The 23,028-nt window shown below is 39.6% G+C and overlaps 1 protein-coding gene across 1 annotated transcript in view; it reads right to left on the bottom strand.

The window, feature by feature from the left end:
* Positions 1–23,028, bottom strand: part of SERGEF (secretion regulating guanine nucleotide exchange factor) — a 123,392-nt gene that overhangs the window by 46,279 nt on the left and 54,085 nt on the right. Inside the window, exon 10 of the mRNA XM_065755249.1 lies at positions 5,240–5,276. Within this exon, the coding sequence (XP_065611321.1) occupies positions 5,240–5,276 (37 nt within the window). The remainder of the gene's footprint in view (positions 1–5,239; positions 5,277–23,028) is intronic.

The raw sequence follows: 23,028 nt of genomic DNA, 5'->3' as shown, positions 1-23,028 counted from the left end.
ACATTTCCCTCCTCATCACCTACGCCCACAAATGTATAGAATAGCTGGCAGCCTGGTTTACTATTAACCTTGGAAAAGAAGCTCAGGGATATTAGGGAATCAGACTCATGAGTGTAACTTGCTAGAAGTAACAAGAAATGAAACATTTCGAATTCCTGATCAGTTGCTTTTCTGCCAGAAGACAATTCATTTACCAGGACTATGAAACATGCTATGAAAAAGTATCATCGAATGAAAGAAAGTCGAACAGCTCACTTTGGGCTCACTGAATCTAAATGCAACAGCAGAACTGTGGTGTCAGACCTATGCTTAGGTAGGCAGAAAGCACCTGCACATAGCCAGGTGCTCAGGTAATTACATAAGCAAGGCAGCTTTTGACAATGAATGGTACCAAGGCAGTCTCTATTTCAATGAGCTATTTTAATAGTCAAAGTCACACTAACAGCCAAATGACACGCAAAATTCATTCTCCTTGCCAGGGAACAGATTTAGAAGGCTGACATATAACCTCCATGAAAATGACAACAGCAATGGTTACTCAAAGTCCTGCCAGGTGCCCTTTAATAAGCAGAGAATGCGATTAGTGCAGCAGTGCAAAGAGACAGCGTGCTGCAACATGACTCCATGCTGCTCTGCCAGGAATCCTTACAATAGAGACCCTGGCTGCACTGGGATTTTTCATGCATAATAAATAAAGCAATAGAGGATCAGACTGAGGCTCCTCACTGAACACCAGTGCCCTCCGCTGTGTATGCTGGAGATTCCTCTGAACACTATGCCAATATGAAAAGCAAGAGAGAATTCATGATTTTCTCTTTATGACAGCATGCTTAGCACCCCTGGGACTGAATGACTGCATCTGCTGCTTTGGAGGGCTGCTGTGAACATCTAAATAATGCTGCCACCACAGCAATGATCTGCCCAGCAGCCTCTCCCAATTGGCTCTCGCTCTGTCATAGAAACATGCCTTTCACAGTCTGTTACAGCACTTCCTCCACTGATGTTCTTTACAGTAATTTAGTTGGACTCATGGAACTTAACTAAAGAATGTGACCTTGTTAGTAACGAGGCAGGGGCTCCAGCAGAAGAAGCCTTCAGCTTCCTTATTCCAAAGTGTGGAAGCAAAGCAAGCAGGGTGCCACCTCCACCATAACCACTTCAGGATGCCCGTCGCCAGTTCCCCACATTTGAGTTTGTCATTTTGATCACATCTGTTCTCCAGTCCGTAACTGTTATGCTCTTCCAACATCACAAAATAAGAAATAAACATTAACAGATGATGCAGTAACTGCTTTAGTACTGTCTCTCTAAAGATACTACACATTTTACTCCAGGGGATTTGAAGCACTACCTGCCATTTGAATGGAGGTATGTGTTTGGTTTTTTTTCCCCTCAAGTTTCCTTGACAAAGAGTGTTATTCTATTAAATTTAGCTTTACTGTACACTCCCCAGTGATGACTTGCAGCTTCAGAGGAACGTGAACGCCGTGTCAGGGTATTTACAGCACTGTTCGCACGTGAGTCACAGATGAGACAGAATCTTGAAATAGAACTCTTGCTCAGAAATACAGCAAGCACAGCTACAGGAGACAAATCTGAACCTTCTCTGAAGGGGGCTGTTATTTACCAGAAAGCTGAGAAGTAGTTTTAAAAGCATTCTGAATTCTCCAAGAAAGCAGATGACATAACCCTGAGCAAAAAACAGAGTTCATCCTGCTGAGCATGAAAGTGCCAGAAAAAGCCACGCTCACCATTTCAGGCAGCCACGTTCCCCAATGCATTTCCTTTTCAGAATGCCTGACTAGAAAAAAACATACCTGAAGAATCCATGTCAATTTCTTCTAAAAGCACAAAAATACTTAAAACACCCAAGTTACCCACTACATTTGCAGAAAAATCACCAATTAGACATGGTACCATGCACTGCATTACTGAAGGCATGCACAAACCATATAGCAAGCTTTTAAAACTGTGTTTTGTGTTTTTAAAATAAGCACTTCTCCCTACATACCCTCCAACAGCTTTCTTTTAAAAGACTCTTATATGTTATACAGGTGAGAAAAAGATTGAAAGGACAACCAAAAAGGGGTATATCATATTTCACCAGATTTTTGGAAGCCAGACTATAGAAGCAACATTCTTGTAACTCTTTGAAGTATAGTCAAAAAATGAAGACTGAATAGCATTTATGGGTTTAATTCTTTTTAAAATAGGACATCTGCATCTGGGGGGCTCTTGGAGGAATCCTGTTCTGCACCCTGTGGTTATAGTCAACACATGCCTTTCTTTATACCAACTGTATATTTGTAGAGCTACTAGAGCTTTATCATTTAAGTCGCAGGATTGTATAAGCCACATGTGGCACATTAAGTGTTCTCAAAGGATATTTTTTTCTCTTCAATTTAAAAAAATATTTTATTTAAAGGAGGATCTATTCTTAGTGGGGTCAGGTAGGAGGAATCTGGTAAGAGTCTTCTCCATAAATAGAATTTTTAAGCACACGCTTTTCAGGATAAGAATCAAACCTTCTTTTTCATTCTTGAAAGCACTACAGATTCTCAAACCTGAAAACACTCAGCTTTGTCACTGTGATTGGTCTCACTCCACTTTTCAATTATTGTCTTAATATCATGACATTCAGTGCTGCAGAGTGCAGCTATGAAACTCGGACTGAAAAGTCAGCTTTTCTTGTCCTGAGTACATATACAGTTCTCACTACCAGGTGTTTTTCATATGTGAGATGTGACCCAACATTATTTTTCCTACCAAAAATAGGCTGGATCCCAGGATGATTAATTCTTGACTGAAGTGAGAAGTACAACATTCTGCCATATCAAGTAGGGATTTTCCTTTTCACATAAAACATCACAATGTTTTCAAATATTCAAATCAGTATCCCAAGATAACTCCAAACAAAACAAAAAATGTAAATGCTTTCACTGAATTTAGTACATGAAAAAACATAAATCTCAAGTTCTAAGTACTACTTATAATTTACTACCTTTTAGACAAATTAGACACATATCTCATCCTTTCTACAACATTAACCTTGTGATCAAACGAAAATCAAATTTCTTTCAGTTTTGCCCATGAAAAAGGAGTTGGTTCATTACAATGAAGATAACAACCAAATTTTGTTCTTTCAGTAAGAGGAAGCAAGTAAAGAAAATCAAGTAACTGAACAAAGTGGACGCAAACTATATAAAGTAACATGGGAAAAATCACCTGCTAGCTAAGCCCTTCAGATCAGTTCATGTCTCCAGCAAGATGACTGGAACGTTGCTTCAGTATTTGTGAAACAAATCACAGTTACAGCTGCTCTCTTTAAAATGCTTCTGTTTAAAAGATGAGACAACTAAGTAGGCACAAGCATTTGTATATGCAACCAGAAATCTCAGCTTGAGTATTCTAATGTTAAAAGGTGTGTGCATTTTGGTTCACCTCTCACATTGAATCAGAGTTATTTCAGTCTAAAAGTCAATCACTCAAGTGTTACCAATTAAGAATATTATTATGTAGTTGTAGGAAATAAACACTGCTTGAATTATAAGTTACTATTAAAACAATACAATCAAATGGAAGTACTTAATGAAAGCTGTGTATAAAGAGTAAAACAGCTAACTGCTTTGAACAAAGAGCGACACGCAATGGAGAAATCTTACCATAAAACATTCTGAAGTCAATCTTTTAAAAGCAAATACAAAAGATCAATTCAAAAATAAAATGTATAACAGTACTTAAGTTCAAAAAAAGTAATGTATTTCTGTTGTACTTAGAATAAAAATGACTAGCTTCTGGACTGATAATTCTCCCATTGAATTCAATGGAAGTAGGGCAAAGCTTTAACAGGCATATGAGATGATGATGCGTTTAGAGATCCTACTCCAACATACCTCACTTCTACAAATTCTCTCACCATCCATTTTTTCCAGTGATTTCAGCCTAAAAGGTAGAAATCTTAAAAGGACATAAAGAGAGAGAAGGTTTCTCAAACTCAGTGTTTGGCCTTCATGGACACTGGAGGAATCTGCTAGCAATACACTTACTTCATCAGTTCAACAAGAAACACAATGGGATTCCTCAGACTGCCTTTCATTTGACATTCAGAAGCACCAGCTTGACAATTAATATATGTTAAGTGACACTGAACAAGCAGGGAGAAAGAAGAAAAATCTTCTCCTTAAGCCAGTCATATAAATTAAGTAGAATTTTAAGAAGTCGATATGAGGTTTAATTTTAGAGACACAATTAGAAAATTATATTTTATGTATACAGAAAAACCCTTCAGTGTCCACTTGATGAAACTGATAATAACCTAGCCAAAACAAATACCTTAAAAACAGGATATGAAATGCATGTTTCCTACCAAATAGCAGGTTTATGCAGGCCTGTTATATTGCATTCAAGAAAATTAAGGATACTCTTCCTTTGACACCTTAATACATCAGTCATGGCCATCAGCAATGTCTGTGGATGCTGAGTGAAATTGAGAAGATATTGGTTTTATTTTCAGCTCTGATTAGCACAGCATTCCTCTGTCTCTCTCACCCTGTTAAGCAGGATAGTTATGCTGACCTTTATTAAATATCTGAAAATTCACATTTAATTTATATTTATATGTAAAGAAAAAAAAAAACAATAGCAATCATGTACCAAGCTTCAGTTATCAACTCATCACATGAAAGCAAGAATCTGACTGTTATTGGAATTAGTACACAAAATTCAGTTCTTAGAGCAGCATTAGCCTCCTAATACTTCTATGATTGTTATAGCGGCAGCATTATATTATTGAGTACTAAAGAACCCTAGCACTGACCAAAATACTGAAGATTTTCCAATCTTCAGTAAGGATTTTTTTCACTGAAAATTTCCCTTTTAAACAAAGATACTTTTGGCAAGCTCCAAGCTCAGGTGTTACCCCAAATCTGGGGTTTGAATCGTTGCAGTGGCTCCATCTAAAAACAGAGAACATATTTTGCTGTTACATCCACCAGAGCCCTCCTCTCTCCCTCCCTCCCATTACATTGGCTGGTCAACAAGGGCATTATTTTCATCAGTACCAGTCAGGCTACAGATTTCTCTTCCTCTTTTCTCCACAGCTATACACTGTTTTCCTTCTCCCAGCTGCTCTGCACAATGCCCTTACTCAGTATGTTTGATGTGCACATTCTTCTTTCATCTCGTGCTACTTATAAATGAAAAAAAAGTGACAGGATTGATACAAAATTAAGCTACTTACCAACTACTGCCAGATTATGCTCTGAGCCACATGCGATCTGAAAAAGAAGTATGAATGAATAAAAGAGATTCTGCTTACCAGTATGAAGACAACCACAATTATGACAGGAAATTAAAAATTAACCTGAAACAAACAACTCCAGTTTGTAGGATGTAAAATCAAGGTTGAAGTGCTCTCAATTTTAAAGGAAATTTCATTACAAGTCCTGCCTGGGGGCTCAGGGACAAGGTAGCACGTTTATTTTGTTAGCAAAAAGACTTCAATTTCAAGACCTTGAAAGCAAAGCTGGACACAATCCTGCAAAAACATCACATCCTTGACAACATCCATTGGAATCAACAAGACTATTGGGGGGGTGGTGGGAACACAGACTGAGCCTTAGCAAGGCACACAGAGGCAGCTGGGAATCAAACAGGCAATGAAGAGCTTCATTTCTGCCATCCACGCTGTTTTTTCAGATGATTCCTATGCAGCTGCATAGAGCATATAGGCTCACTGTGGTAAACCTGAAGTGATACTATCCCTACAGAGCTGAACTTTTCTATTAGTATTGGTTTGTCTTAGAAAAAGCTGCAGAGAAAGTCAGACCAATGTGAACATTTTATTCCAATCTAATTAGGGGTGGAAATCAGTTATTAGTTTCTTTTCAAATCAAATTCAGAGTTCAATACATTTTTCTTTCTTCTTTGCAGCTGCCGTGAAGACACGAGATGTTTAAGCTGCTTTAGCACACATCCTGCAAAACGCTTGCTGGTCTTTCTCTCAGTTTCATCACAAGTGATGGTAACAGCCACTGCCCTGCTGCAGGGGCTGCCTCTCCCATTGAGGTCTTTTGCAGTGCCACTGCTGACACAGATATCTGACATAATTCTGACATCACCTTACACAAGGTTACTTTGCAGGGCACCCTCAAGCTTATTAATCTGTATCCAGTTCATTGCCTTGCACCTAGCTGCCAACCACACATTACCAAGCTGGAGAGAAAAAAAAAAGTATATTCTATTTCTTGAAAGGAGATTTGCAATGATGAAATACAAAACAGAAGTATTAAGTTATATAATACTTGTCATCTAAATTATATATTGTTTACACATGCATAACTTTGTAGCTTGTACTACCAGTGAAACTACCATGATCACCTTAATGTCTGAATAACATAAACCCATAAGTACCCACAGAAGTTCACCAAAATTGTACTCAGCTCCTTGCTCTTGGATGTCAACTGGAAAAGAGTCAAAGCTGGCACACAGACTGGCTAAAGAGATCATGCAACATATGAATGCTGCAGCTACAACTATGCACCTGTATTACAGCTGTGACACACTGGCAAAAGCCAGCTTTGTGCAGCATACAAGGAAGGTAAACTGGTTTCAATAGGCTGGAGGTACTGAGCCAAGAAATCACATCTCTAGGGAAGAAGGAGCTGTAAGTGCAATGCAGGTCTGCGATGGCCCCATCTTCAGAAAAAAAAGTCAAGAAAAGGCAGCAGAAATAGCAATGTCTCTGCAAGAGCTCTAGCAGTGCAGCACAAAGCCATCTACTCTGCAGTACTAAGGCAGACAGTCCTAAGCTCCGGCTGGAAAGCACAGCACTCGTCGCCATGTTCTGCAGTGCAGCCCTCCCTGCTGCTCTCCGCTCCAGGCTGATGCCATGGAAACACAGATGATGGTTTCCCAGCAAAGAGAAATCCCGTGCCTTCACCCAAAGCTCAAATGTGAGGATTCTGAAGCTGCTGCTAGTGAAGTAAATCAGCAATTCCCACTGAGTTGCAAATAATCCAATCTCAGCTAAACTCCTTAGGAAATAAGCTGAACGCAGGCACCAACTTGCAACACTTTGGGACAGAAGAGGTGCTCAGGCTGGCTCCAGCTTACTGCTAGGGTCCCCTTCAGAAACACTGCATTTTGACCTGTAAGAACCGCAGGCTGCTGAAGGCAATGCCCTGCTTCACCTTTGGGCCCAGAGCCAGGGCTGTGGGCATCATGGACAGCAGCACCATGCCCCAAAAGGGAGCTCACTGCATCCACGCTGAGCACTCCACTTCGTGGCAGGGTATCACCGCCAGGCAACACAGACCAGTGCCACAGGAACCCCAGACAGACAATACAGGCAAAGGACACTGGTCAGCTCTGGGAAGCAGCACCCTCACCAGCAGCCACACTGCTCACCACAGCTGGTGTGTACCTCTGGCTCCAGCCCCAGAAACCATTCCACAAAAGTGAACCAAGGCTGCTGCTGCTTACTGAGCAGTGCTGCCTTACAGATTCCCTTTTTTTTTAATAATAATAATAATAGGCTTTAAAATGTGACGCCTTTTCTTCATGACCACCCACAACAATCAGCCAAGAACAGTGCTGGTATGCTGGTACAGATGCAGAGCAGCCGGAGAACAGCACTGCCGAGTTGATGTTTTATGCTTGTATCAGATGTAATAAGCTCTGCAGTCAGCACAGGTCACTAGGAGAAGCCTGGTATTTATTGCAGCAACCATGATTTTCTGGCTACTTCTTTTCTGTCCCCACCCCCAGCATGCTGCAGATAAATTAAATTCCAGCAGACATCTGTGTGCTCCCAGTGGACAGATAAATACGTTCAAGGATACTTACAAACACACCATTGCTTTCTAATTGGGCAATACTTTTATATTCTGCTTTAATTGAAAAATCACTAATCTTACAGCCAAATCAGAGGAACTGTTAGTGAGTGGGGCACTCCAGGAGCCTAAGAAATGTCGTCACCCCTCAACACAGCAACAGCCCATATTAAGACTTCTCTGGGGAGAGGAAAAAATTGAGAAAAGTTGTATGAGTATATTGTGATTTCTGTATAAACAATTCCAAAGCCATTCACAAATGCCTGTGAAACAGGCAAAGAATGCTTAGGGACCACTTCACCCAGAACCCTTCCTCATAATCCATGTCCCTTCAACTATACATAAATTGTGTGTTTCTTCCCCAAGTTGCATGTTAACAAGCCATTTTCTACCTAGCAAACATTGCAGTTGAGATTCATCCATCTATCCAGATTAACAAACACTGTGAGGAGAAACCAATGACCCAGCATTTTACTGCCTTTAAAAGTCAGACCTTAATCTGTCTGAGCAGTGAACAGAGACCTTGCAACAGTGACCTCTAACCCTGGACAAAACACCAGCATCTTTCTGTATCCTTTTCTAAGTACTACTGCAAAACAAAACAGAGTACTAAAGTCAAGGTTCAGATTGGCTCTTTCACCACAAGGCTATTGTGCTCTTCTGTCCGTACTTCCAGAGCTCAGAATGAGGATCCACTGTGCCACATCAGGAAAGGATCAAGCCTCACGTTGCCTCATGCTGCAGCCAAGGGAAAGGAGCAGAACAGGCTGCAAAGAAGGGGAAGAGCTGAGCTCCCAAAGGAGATTGACAAGTGAAAATCCACAAGCATCTTAGCATCAGGGTACTTAAACAACAAAAGCATCTCAACACTACTTGTGGTTCAGCGCCCTAAAGTGCAGGTTAATTCCCTACAAGGTAATTATTTCCCAGAATATTCAAAGATACTGATCTCCATCACTTCTCCAAGGGAAGAGCAAAAAGGACAAAGTCAGTTTTCTAAGGAAGAATGAAGATACCATGTATAAGATATTTATTCAGACTTTGGCCACTGTCATTTCCAACTAGTAACTTCACAAAACTGAAGAGAGGGAAGGGAGCAGGGGAAGGAAGTTATCAAGATGTTGTGCACTTAAGTACCGTAGAGTTCCATACAGGTCTTCAGCATGGTATCCCATGCCTTTTGATAGATTTCACTGCAAAGAAATTGTCAGGTGCAGAAGGTGGCTAATATATTATTCCTCTTGGGATGAGAAGTCCTAAGGGAAGGAGATGAGGTGACTGAGAACCTGCAGCCCGACACTTACATAACACAGAGGGATCCTTCCCTCAGCACTGTTCTTCCATGCCCGTGATTAATGGATTGTAACAATGACTTGTACACTGCCTAGTTACGTTGGTATGCAGAATGCTACTGATGTGAAAAAATAAAAAATAAAAACAAAGAAAGCTAATTAGCAAAACTGTCCTGCACGCATTGATCCTTCACTAGGAACTCTGTGTTCCTATTCTGGATCATTTGACTCCTGATTGATAAGAGCAGCTCACTAATCTCTTCACATTCCTTGGCGAGCACAAGACTAAGTGCAGTATAATACAGCACATTAGCAGCAAACCAGTGTGACCTCACCTAGAACAGCACACCAAACTTGCTGTTGGCTGTACTGTTTAAAATGTCTGACAGCTACAATAAGCTTACTCCACACTTGACATTTTCCATCCTTCTAATCATCTATTTAGGATGTTTTTGTTTTTGTTGTTTGGCTACAATCACACTAAAATGTATTTTTTATACAAAAAATGTATAGTATATTATGAAATCCCATAACAGCAAGAAAATTCACAATTTGGACCATGCACAGAGGCACAAAAGAAAACATCCATCTCCCAGACAAATCTGACCTACAGCTCTTCTGCCACAGAAGCATCAAGACATTAGTAGGATGCAGTAAGCTTTCAAAATAAAGATTTAAAGCTCTTTAAAGCTGCTAGACCTATGGTCTATGTCTTCCCTGGCTGAAACTAATTCCAAACCTGCCTCCACTTGTGTTCAAAATGCAAAATGAAAAGTGCAGCATTTCCATTGCTTCTCCATCCACCGTTTCAGTCTCACCTCAATTTGGTCAATATCCTGCCCCGCCAAACAACTCTCAGCCTCCAAAAAGCCAACACCAAGATCTTGCCTTTATATCTTCCATGCCTTAAATCATGCATATTTAAGTCCCGGCACACACACTTGCTCTGTGACAAGAAACAGACGTGCCAAACTTCTATGCTATACACACTCACTGAGCATGTACATTTAGGAGCAAGTTCTTGGGAATAACAGGGCCCAACTGCATTTCTCTGAGTCACTTGATGCAGCTTGGATCTCAGATGCTTGTAGGAGATGGAAGCAGTTATAATTTCAAAGTAAAATTAAAAAAATAATAATGTTTCTTAGTTTTAGTTAGGAAGTCCCACATAAAGTTATCATTACAGAAATCAAGTACATGGGATAAAATGCCAAAGAGGAAAGAAAATCTTAACCTGTTTAAACATTTCCACTGAAACCTCACATCACACCATCCCCCAGACTTGTGAGGCAAGCATGATCACATCCAAAAACTGAATTACATATTGCTTATTTAAATTGAGGGGGGATGGATTGAGATGTCAAAGCAAAGCAAAGTCCACATTCACCACCAAAAAAACCTCATCATCGGATGACAACAGGACAATAAAAAAAGCTGCTGAGATCCCAGTAGGAATGCCTGGTGGAATTAGATTTGAGCACAATGGCAAAAACGTAGCCAAGAAAAGTGTGATAAAAATCTTTACAAGTCAGTGAGGTCAGCTGGCTCTTCTCCAACATCCAACATTTTCTAATTAACTCACACCTTTCTTCTGGCAGTTCCCTTCCATCTTTGGGACTTTACTCAGGGATTGGTGAGGCATAGGCAAAGGCTGCCCAGAGAAGCTGTGGATGCCCTGTACACGGAGACATTCAAGGCCAGGTTGGAGGGGGTTCTGGGCAGCCTGAGCTGGCGGGTGGCAGTCCTGCCCATGGCAGGCAGTTGGAACTAGGCTGCAAGGGACCTGAAAGATTATCTAAGCCATTCTATGATTCTATGACTGGGGCTCTGAAAGCATTAGCACCTTAAATTCCAGGAAAACCAAGCTGCATCACCTCTATACCTCTCAGCCCCTCTAAGCTTCTTTAAGTCCATCAAAATTTTCCCTTTATAGCAATCAAGACCTGAGCCACAAGTTAATTTTTGCTTATCTTTCCACTGCTTTTAAAAGGAATCAAGTCACAGTCAGTTAATCTCTCTTTGTTTTCTGTATCATGACCTCATTCAGTCTGACTTTGTGAAAATTAAGAATATCGCTTCAGATTGATAAAGAAATTGCCAAGCACATCAGCCCTGACTGTCACTGTGTAAACATTCCCAAACTTCCATGCAGCATAAAACCTCACAAGGCCAAAATCTTCACTAATACAGATCTCTCCGTGCACATCCAAATATGAGCTAGTGGAACAGCGGTTTTCAGCAGATGCACAGGGAACTTCTTGACCATTTTTCTCAGAATGAGTTTTAGATTGTTTCATTTGCACAATTGCTTCCTAGCTCCTTACAATCTCAGTGTCCCACTCTCATAGCCTAAGCGAAAGAGGAAGAAGAGTTCCTTACAATGTTGATGCTTGCTTTGGAGACTACTAGTTTACTCTTTATTGAGTTTACAAACAACACCTCACAGAAGAAACAAAATAAGAATAGAGAACAAGTAGTTTCCGAGCCATTTTATAACTGGCCACCTGATGTTTTCAGGTCAAGAATTGTAGCATGCAACACACACCAAAAACAACTCAGTGTCTATCTTTTCCTTGTATGCTATTAATTGCAAACAGCAAAAGAAAAAATCATTATAGCACGCTGCCCAAATCTGTATCAGTATACAACTTCTTACACGTTTAGAATGCAAGGCATAATGGCAAGTACTATTAGGTAACAAAATATCAAATCTCCCTTAGAGATCCGCTTAGTGGAAACAAGAATTGCTAATGTCTGGGGCCACACATCCTAAGCCAGCAGCTGTCCCCCATCCAGCCCTGCCTAACCACGCTGCCTGGAAAGAAGTGGTCCCACCACAGTGAGGTGAGGCTGTGTACCTCTGCCACCTTCCTTTTTCTAGTGTGCATTTTTCCTCACACCTCCTTACAGTATTTGCTTCTTTTATATTATGTTTACCCATGGTATTATTCCTTAAAATTCCTGCATCCTAAACACCAGGTAGCATTAAAGTATTAACAAGAAAATATTATCAACAAGAAGGAATGCTACTGTCATTTTAAAGCACAGAGGCTTTAAAATTTATTGCTTCTTTCAGCAGTAAATCCAAATTTACTACAGCATTGTCAACATCTTGGTTCTTCACCACACACCATTAGGATGTGGGAGGCCTAATTTTCAGAGATATTGTTAAATGAGCAAGGAAGCTCTCAAGCAGAACTAGACAGTCCTCCCATCTTGCTGGCAGTTTTACTGACCTCAGTGAACACTGCTGCTTGTACAAACTGCTTGTGCACAAACATGCTCTGTCCAAGGAGATTAAAAAACTATTTCATCTCTAAAGCATCTAACAACCTTTGAAAAAGTGAGCAGGTTACAGAAGTACAGAACCACTGTGTACCACCATTTGAAGTTTGAATCTTTGGACTTGGTGCTTTTGGGACATACAATATCCAAGATAGCCATCAGCTGTTCAGGAACGCAAAATTTTGCCTCACTTCCATCACTTCTCTCACTGCCTACCCCTCTCTCACACAATTGCAAATGCAATCATCAACTTCATATAGTACAAAAAAAGATCAGCACAGTAAGATTTCCTCTTAAAATATAACAAAACAATCAAAGGGAAAAAGTTTTTCATATATCAACTTACTCAACATGGAGAGAATTTTCTTGGTTCGTTTACTCTCCAGCAGAGCTACAGGCATGCAGCTTCCGCAAGGCTTTACCTTGTACAAACACATCAAGCCATGAATTTTGCTGACTGTCTGCTCCTTTACCTCTCCACACAAATGGTGCTGATGCCTTTAGGGTGTCATGTAACTCTGTCTACTCCTGACTATTGATTCTCTGTTTCTGCAGCTCTTACTAACAGTACAGTTCCCTGAAGCAAACTTACTGAAAATAAACTTGCTAAGACTGCAATTCAAAGACGAATAGAAAACCTCTTGTAAATAAATAAGCATATTGTTTAGAAAGACTCAAAGAGACCAGAGAGAAAATAAGGGGGGAGGGGAACACATCTGGAGTGATTCTACAGAGTTGATAAAAAGGCATTTTTATTAAGAAGTTGAATATCGTTAAGCTTTCAAATTTTCAACTTGAACATTTTTGCTAAGACTACAGCCAGAGCATGCTGTCAGAAAGTCTTACGTCAGCATGAGAAAAATAGGTGTACTGAAGTAAATAGAAAAAGAAAAAACAATGCACAATCCCTCACTGCTGCTCCACTAGAGTGGGTCAGAGCACATTCTGGACTGAAAAGCACACTATAGCTGCCCAGCATCAGTCAGGCTGGGGAGCCCACCAACAGAACCCCAAGTTATCCATTCAGGACAGCTAATCATTTGCCTCAACCATGTTAGTCTTTAAGACCACATATTCACACTGCAGCTTATTTTGACCTAGCAGCTGCCAAAGTGTAAGACATTTCTATTTACACTGTCTCGCTCCCACATGTTATCCACTGCTTTTTCCCCTCTTTCATTCTTCTCTACCTTAGATGCACCATCATTTCACTTGGGTACTAAAGCCATGGTTTCAAATAACCTTCACCTCTCTTATTTTACTAAAAGAGTGAAAGTAGCAGCCTGCTCAGCTTCAATAGCTTGCTAGATGATCCAAGTGCTCCAGAATCACTGTACTCTTAGAGAAGTGACTCACATCAAGCTGAAGGATGCACTGGCTGGTCATTTAATTCATACCACAAAGCAAATGCTATGGCCAGTTTCTAAACATAACAGTATTTTTGCAGTTTGAAAAAATGGAGTAGACGATAAAACCACTACAATACCATTCAAAGATAATTGCAGAAGGAGTGGTTTCACAAGACCAAACAAATGCATAACAATTTATCCACAGTATTTCATGATGCATATAGTGATCTATGCCCACAAGAAAATAAAAGAAAACAAAAAGACAAAAATTTCCTCCCCAAAACCTCATGTGATAACACACTCTGCTTAATTATTGATAGCATCTAATAGTAATCATCTTAGTGTTTCTTTGGTTTCAACTGCAGCACAACAGTCAATCTTCTGATGCCTCCATAGAATGAAACAAGGTCTTCATTTCTGAAAAGTAAATGTTTCTTTGATTAAGAAGCCAGCTGATGAGACAACTGTAGAGTTGAAAGTATAGAAATCTGAACCAGTTTCAGAATAAATAATATAGTTGTGGAAGAATAAGGACCTGAGAACACACTTGCACCAGCAAGCTCACTCCCCTAAGTCAAGGGATTTCCACTACAACATAAGGCAGCACTTGGGATCAAGTCCCACAGAGAGCATGCTAAGAAATACGAACCCCCAGCTTTTGAAGAACTGTGGTAATGACAACCAAGTTGAATTTTCAAAATGAAATTTTGGCAGACAACCAGTAAATATTTTTCTTCTTTATGGGACAGGAACAAAACTCATAAGGCAACAAGAATTTAGAAATTTAAGCAGAGCTGAAGACTGCAAAATATCCACAATTTTACATTTCATTTGAGCTATGCAGTTAATCCTATTATAGCATTATCACACAACAATGCTATGTAACATAGCAAATTTATATTTCCACTTGTGAACTACAGCTCATTACAATCTTATTCTGGCTGTGTTATTTTATTTTTTTTTTTAAAGCAAATCAACTTTTTCATAGTAAGAGAAAATAAAGACAACAGCTGATCTGCTTCTGCCACAAGTCATTAACGGTCTTACTGAAATGATCAAGTAATGATCAAGATCTTACTAAAATTTGCCTTTCGGTTCAGGCTATCAAGAATAGAATTAACTCTTTTGGGCTGCAGCACAGTGCCATGAACTTGAACTCAGTTGATATTCACCCAATCCCCTATATCTTTCACTGCTACTCCTGCCCAGCAACAGAAAATTTCTTCCTCCTGTTGCTATGGCCTGCATTTTTGCTCCCAAATGTAGAGCCTTACATTCTGCAAAGCTGACCTTGCTAACGTCTGCCTTTCTGAAGTAGACAAGAAGTCCGGATCATTGTTTTTATACTAGTGACTCCACTAGAAAGACACATTTGTATGGGAGTTCAATTTACAGTTATATTTCTAGGATCTCTCACAGACACAATTTACTCATTTTTCAATGTTATTATTTTGTATCTCAATGGAATCCTGATCAAAATTCCATACTATCAGAATGTTCAACTAAACACTAGACAGAAATGTATGTACGTTTTATCAGTATTTGACATCGATAAAATTATCAAACTTCTATCTCATAAAAAACATGCATTACATTAGTTTAACAAAATATATGTTCCATTGCCACAAACTTGCTGCAGACAACTGTATTATCATCCTTTAAATGGTCACTGATGCCAGCCGTGTCATTGTTTTAGCCAGGCTGACAGTCCTACAGCTGTTTGAATCATTTTGTTTGATGTTTTCAAATATTAGCAGGGCATTGTCTTTCAGTCAGTCTTCTGAAACTTCCCTGATGTTAAAGAAAAAAAACTCACTAACATCAACAACTTAGAGAGCACTTGGGCCAACTCCTAAAAAAGTCTGAGATAAGAATGTTCCATTATCGATGATTTTAAAATTCTACCTCCAGAGGCTCAGAAAATGCTGATATGTGAAAGGGCATCTCATCACTGTATTACATGTCTGCTTGTTCCCCAGATGTAAAATACAAATTACTTGCAATGTAAAACTTGCCTCACCAGGGTTTGATGTTTTGCCCATGGACATATTTAAGATGTTTTGTCGTTGACAGTTGTTGTGATTTACCCCAGCAGGTGGCTGAGCACCACACAGTTGTTTGCTCACTCCCATCCTTCCCAGTAGGATGGGAGACAGAGTCGGGGGGAAAAAAAAAGAAAAAAAAGTAGAAGTCATGAGTTGTGATAAAACTATTTACTAACATAGAGAAAAGGATAATAGTTAGGACTCTCTCTCTATATATATGAGTGCTCACTACCCCCCAAGCCAATGCCCATATAAGCCCCTCACGCAGTAAAAGAGAGTGAGATAGACTCCCACTCCCTTCAAAACACCTTCCACTTGATGTTGTATGGTATGGAATATCCCTTTGGACAGTTTAAGTCAGTTGTCCTGATTCCGTTCCCTCTCAGCTCCTTTTATCCTTCACCAAGGACAGCCTTGGCTCTGTACAATACTGCTTAGCAGCAACTGTAACCATCAATGTGTAATCAACATTATTTTTTCCTAGAACTGAAATATAGCATCGTACCAGACACTGTGAAGAAAACAGTTCCATCCCAGATGAAACGAAGACAACAGTGCTCAGTCTCCTGTAGCTTTCTCTGAGAGCAACCCTATCCAGAATATACCAGCTTTTTCCTAACCCTTGTTAGATGGGGTTGGTCATCCTGTGGTATTGTGGCTCACAACACGCTGCCTGTGCCTCATATTATGTGTTCCTTTCAAGGAGTGGAGAGGCCTTTCTCGTCATAAGGATGTAAGACTTATTTTTACCTTCTAAATGACTGAGGAACGGGTAATGCTGTTTTTGATTAAAAAAAAAAAAAAAAGCCCCTTCTGCTCCTACAATGCAGTTCTTCCTAAATAAACTGTAACTACATCAACATTCCAAGCATGCAGCTTTTTCCATAGTTTTTGTACCAAAATATTCTGTTGTTCAATGCCTAAAGGACAGTACTTTATTCTCTGATGTATACCTCAAGACTACAAGCCAGAGGGGTAACACAAACAAGATAGGGAGGACAGAAATGCTATCAATCACTTCCTGCATTAGCTAATCTATCTTCCCACTGCTCAGCTCAGGTGTACAGCCAGCACACTCCCACACGCGCATCCCGGTAGGCTCCCATGTTCAATAATATCTTCAGTTCTCACAGGATTGCTCTGTAACAGGATGCTGGAATCAGAGAGAAAAGACAACTACACACACTATGTTTTATGACTAGTAGTACATACTCAAACAAAAAAATAACTACTAAAGACAAAAACGCCTTCTTTAATGCATCCAGAAAGCTACTGGGAAATGGAATCAGAACTGCCTTTACAAGACCTATTTTCCTTTCCAATGTATAAAATGTCACTTAAATAAGGTTGTTTTTTTTTTTTTTAGCTTCATCTGATCCCACAGTCTATGCCACTAGAATACCGAACTACGGTAACTGAAGAATGGAGTTTTCACATTTTATAATACAAGCAGCAGCATTTCTGCAACAGATGAGAAGTACTACAGGATATATACCAGTCAGCAGCCCACCAGATTTCACAACTAATTACAAAATACAGCCACTTAAGTATTTGTAATTTAAAATGGCACATTGCTTCAGATGGAAGTCCAGAGGCAGCACTTCTCTTTGTATCAGAATCTTCCAGAACCTAGTGAACTCATTCAGCCTGGAGTGACGTATATGACATAGCTAACAGGAATAACAATAATGAAAGCTTTTTGTGGACATTCTGAGACCCGATAAAACTGAAATGCAAGACAGCTAAAATTTATTTTGTCTGTCCTGAGTTCTCAGGCCATCAACTGTAAGAATGCTCTACTCTCATAATGAATGTCACAGTACAAGAAAGATTAAAAACTGTTCCTACGAATGAGGTGAATCATGTGCACTTGTGCCTCAGCACGTCGCTTACATTTTCAAGCACGATGAGTTGACAGTTTGCCAACAGCCAAAGTTGTTGCTGCTTTGACTTCACAGCTCTCTGGCCAGCATACCTTTGGACACAGAGCATAAGGTTGAAGGCAACATTCTCTTTAACCTCTGGTGATCCTCACGGGCTTTAATATTTACTCCTTTGCCTAGCCTCTCCAATACAAGCTACTTTCCCATAACAGAATTGGGGCATGTATGGCATGGCTGCCCCGCTACTACAATTTCAGGCAGCTATGGGAATTGAAGTGTGTTGTTTCCAGTGACTCTAAACACACATAACCACTGTGGAAAAAAAGGATATCTGATTTTTAAGCTGTTTCAGTATACTGGATTAACACCTTCTGTAGCAGATTTCGCCACAAAAAATAGCTAAAGTGTTCTAAAGTACACTGTATCACTTCACTATCAGGCAAAAAATGACTAAAGGTAGCTGTAGGCAACTTGCCTTTCCAACATAGCACTGAAATCCTATAGTATTGACTGGATAAGGAGGAGCTTGGTTATTCATGATGTGTTTAGAGCTACACAACCTGAGAAATATTCAGATGAAATAGATAATCTTACTTTAATGTTCCATATGCAGAATTTTTAACCTGGAGTAAATTCCTGTTAGATATTAACACATTGTTTCCTTTTCGAACAAGAGAGTTCTCAACATCATATTATCAACTTTGCATAAAGCATGCACCAATTTTTATGACTGTAAAGCTTGCCCCACCCCATCTCCTCCAAAGAGCTTGCATATCACTTCAGTTTCTGAAAAGAGTATTACACAGGACTACTGCATGAGAGAAATAACTCACTTGCTAGGTCAGAGAATCAAAACTTTCTCTCAGTTGCTGAGAATCACTCAACATGGGTCCAGGAAAGTTCTTGCCATTCATTCCCTGCTGAATTGTTCATACAATTTGTGTAATACGAAGTAAAACATCTGCAAACATCATACAAACTTAATCTTTTTTTCCTATATTATTTTTAATTTTTCCATTCATTTTCTCCTTTCAACTCTGCCATCTCATATTTTGTTTTTTGTTTTCCTATGTGCACACATCAGGATTCTTACAAGAAGGACAGCTTCCATTCCTTGTTAGGTTCTTCATCCTGCAAGGAGGACTACTAAGCTAAGCTACTGGAGCAAAAAGACCCAATAAAGACATTCTGCATGTCTGTGTGTGTTTGAGATTGCCGTAAGTGAAACTAAGGCAGTAAAATATTCTGGATGTTTTCCTACTTGACATTACTCTGTAGTCTGCAAGGAGGAGATCTCTTAAAGCTGAAAGGGATGCTCATGCAATGTGCCTCTTTTCCATTCCCAACTTGGAAAAATCATCAGGTTTTTTAGAACTCTACAGATACTGTTTCTATGTTCTTTACTCTCTTCCAAGTCCTCATTAAAGGCCAACAAATCTCGTATGCAGAAGAAACCAGATCAGAATTGCTAATTTACCCATATAGAGGAAAATACTTAGCATATCCTCAAGTTTACCCATTATTAGGAACATATACAAGCTCATATTTATTAGTTAAGTTTCTATTCTGGAGGTTCCTTAATACAGAAAGCACTGCTAATTTTAAAATAAACACAAGTAAGGGCAAGCACAGAACCTACACTGTACCTTTAAAAAGAATAAAGTCAGTCTACAACCAATTTAACAAGTGCACAAAATATACTTAAAATCATTTTTAAAGGAACAATTTTCTACGTGCTTTTCTACACAGACTCCTGTTTGATTCAATGGGAGCTAAGAAACATCAAAGGCTAAATTGTTCATGAGACTGCCTGAAGGAAAAGGTTCTTTCAGGTCAGCACTAAGGGTAATAACATTCACCTCAGCCTCAGCAATTAAGAAAATGGTTTCCCTCTCTACAGGCATCAGTCTCTTGAAAACTGAAGGAACAATGTATTCAACACAAGCATGAATGAAATGTTGACCAGATTAAAAAAAACTAAAAATATACTTGGGTAACAGAAGAATATTTTGGAGAGGAAAAAATGAGTAGGTAGGCAATACATTAAAATTATTCCTCTGGCTTCTATTCAGATGCTGTCCAAGCACAGTTCATTGTTTAGCATGTCGCATGCATCCCCTCATTTCACCTTTATTCTCTCACTCAGATAACCTACAGATAAAAATGCAGAGTCCTATTCTAGCATTCAGCAACACTAACCCAGTAGCCAGGAGCAAAAGTGGGGCTTTCCCAATTCATAAAGAACTTGTGTAGCCCCTGGCAACCAAGGGAAGGCAAAAGCTGCAATCAGACCAAAACAGATGTTGCTTGGAGGCTCACTCACAGGGAAGATGTACGGAGAGCTGGGGCGAGAGGGCTCTCCGAACTTCTGGCCCTGTGTGTTCCTCCAGAAAGGGGCTGCTAAGGGGGACAGGGGATACGCATTCTGACCCTCAATTTAGCAGCCTGATAATTTTCTGCAATTTATGTAAAAAGTATTTTACACTTCACTTTCACATCAGTGAACTGTGTTGCTGCTGCTCAGATCTCTTCAGAACACACAGCACTGGTGTCCCTTAACCATCTGCCACTAACACACAGCCAACACAGAACACGGGCACACATTTCACACGTTGTAGGTGAGGAAAGAAGAAACAGGGGGGAAAATCCAGGTAAACCAGCAGACAGGGATTCTGCTAAATGAAAAACCCCAACACCCTATCAAGTCACAGAACCAGCACCATAGAGCAGATGGCCACACAGCCACTTCACTGCTGTTCTCAGCATGGCTTGAACAACACACCTGAGCTAGGAACAGACTAAAAGCACACTGATGCCTGGTTTGCTAAGGAAGGCCTTCTAAGCCTCAGCTGCCCTCAAAGCCACCAAAGAGGAGGAAGGGAACTGGCTGAGCATTCCTTCCCCTCACTGCAGCATGACCAGGCCTCTGGGTCCAGTGCAGCCAGGCACTGTTTCCCTAGCAACAACATCACTTTCTACCAAGGATTGCCACTTAGCAGGGTGAGCAGTGTTGGTCAGACAGCATACTGCATCTGCCTTGGACATGCCTGCAAGAAGTGAGGCACGGCCACAGGGAAGGAATAAGAAAAGCACTGTACAAGTCTGCCAGGGCAGCAGGCACTCCAAACTCCCAGCACATCACCTGGCTGCAGCAGCCTGCTGGCACCCCAGACAGCAATGCTGCATCGCTTCTCACCAAGCGATGGGGTTATTTTCCACAAATGAAACGTTAAAAATGAAAGCAGAAAATATCTAAGATACTTATTCTCACACACACTTGTTAATTGATGAATACAAAAAAAAAAAAAAAGGCAGTGAAAATACATGGTGCAGCATGTGCATTCAAAAATTTTGGTCATAAGAGGATGACTTGAATCAGCAAGCTTAACCTTCACCAGCGTTCACTGTGCTTCATTTGGCCTCCCCAGTTTTTTCAGATAAAAAAGCATGCACTTTTTTCCTTGAGATGCAAGAATTTTTATTACACAAACAAGTAAGACATGATTGTTTGCCACTCCCCAAAAGAATAAAAATTCAAAATAAAGACTTTTACAAAATATAAGTGACTGCCCATAGGATGCTTCACCATCTCTGCTTCAGCAGAGATCAAGTTTTAACCTGGCCTTCCTGGGTTCTTCAAAAGTAACCCTGTGCCCAAGCAAAAGCCAAGCCAGAACCATTGAATAATTGCTCATAGAATACAGAAATTTGGCCAAGAATCACAACTAACCAAAATAAATAAGGCTGCTTCTAAATGTATGCCTTGGTATGTATAAAGACAAAATGTTTTTCAAGAACACACTGTTATGACAAACAATAGATAATTTCAGCATCAGTTGATTATATATATTTATATTTATATATATATATATATATATATATATATATATATATATCTCCAACCAAATGGTTGTCACACTATACAAGACAGCTTCATTAGAAAAGTACATTTCAGGCTTCACTAGAAGACAGGCACTTCAGAAATTGTCTGCAACTCAGGTTTGCAGAAACCTAATTATAAATCTTATATTCTTGACTGTTGGGGGGGGAGGAGGGGAGTCATTAATTCTGATGAGCTGTAGAAATTCTTCAGATTTCATGGTCTTATTTTAATAAAGGATAATGCAAAACAGATATTAACTTTACTTCTGGAAGAATACACAAGTGTGAGCCAAAAGGAGCAACTGTAGCTGTTTAAACAGAACCAATCTGAATCTGCTGTCATACACAGTCATGACTGGATATCTTTCTAAGGGAAATTGTACCACTCACACATCAGTTTCTTTTGCAGAGCAATTTGAGTCAAGGTATCACGTCTGTAATAAATAAAACTCCACAGAGACCAAGCAAAAAACTACATACAGGGAGAAACTAATTCTTGACTAGACTGTGAGAAGGGAAAGAAGACAGCCTCTCGTTATGTACATTTACAGCGGTCCCTTTGCTGCAAGTTTGAGAATCTTAAATGAAATTTGTGAAGGAGAAAAAAAAGATCTCACTTTATCAGTATCTCTGCAAAAGAAACTCAATCTGAAAGGACTGTTGTGATCTCCAGCAAGACGCACACAAAGAGTTTTACCCTATTTCAAATACTACAGACTATTAAAAGTAAATGCAAAATCACAAAACAAGGGATCTGCATATTAAGATATCTACTGCATTTAAATCCGAGTATCTTAGCTATTCACTTCTTCCCAGAGGAGAAAACAAGTAGCTAGACTCTCTTCCTCCTCACTTAGATTCTGACTAAGATTTAAGACTGCCTGGAAGTTCTACATCTAGCCTAAATAAGAGTGCTCTCTCATCGCTCAAACTCGCATTCTAAAAGCAGAACACAAGGAGGAAAAATTTTAGTTTATAACAGAAGTCTGCCACTCCTACTCACATATTTATAGCACCAAGGTTGAGCACAAGGGTAGTAGAACTTAAAATAACAATAAGGATATTAAGGACTCTGAAGTCAAGTAATCAGAACTGACAGCATAATAGGCACACAGAAAAAAATGTATTCTAACAGTGCAGAGAAAATCACAATGCAACAATTTCACTATCTGTGAAAGCTATCTGAAGCATTGGGAACACTAGCATCTTCATTAGTAGCTAAGGTTAACTTGTTTAAAGATATTCTTGGCCAAGGCAATGTTACAGTGAATGCTCTTATGACAAACTTTTGCAGAGAACAAAGGTTTAAATCTCTGAAATCTTATTGACACAAATGCATTTTAATATGGATTTTAATATGGATTTTTCAAGTCAGTGGTTGGTAGGTTTTAAGACACTGATACTATATTTTTAATTTGAAAGAGAGCTATTAAGCTGAATGTGTGTTGTTTTTATTAAAG

The sequence above is a fragment of the Cyrtonyx montezumae genome, unplaced genomic scaffold (assembly GCF_038088225.1).
Source record: "Cyrtonyx montezumae isolate F1298 unplaced genomic scaffold, pur_monq_1.0 scaffold_10, whole genome shotgun sequence".
In the NCBI taxonomy this organism is placed as follows: Eukaryota; Metazoa; Chordata; class Aves; order Galliformes; family Odontophoridae; genus Cyrtonyx; species Cyrtonyx montezumae.
Note: the sequence above shows the minus strand (reverse complement) of the source record. Positions and strands in the feature narration are given on the sequence as shown.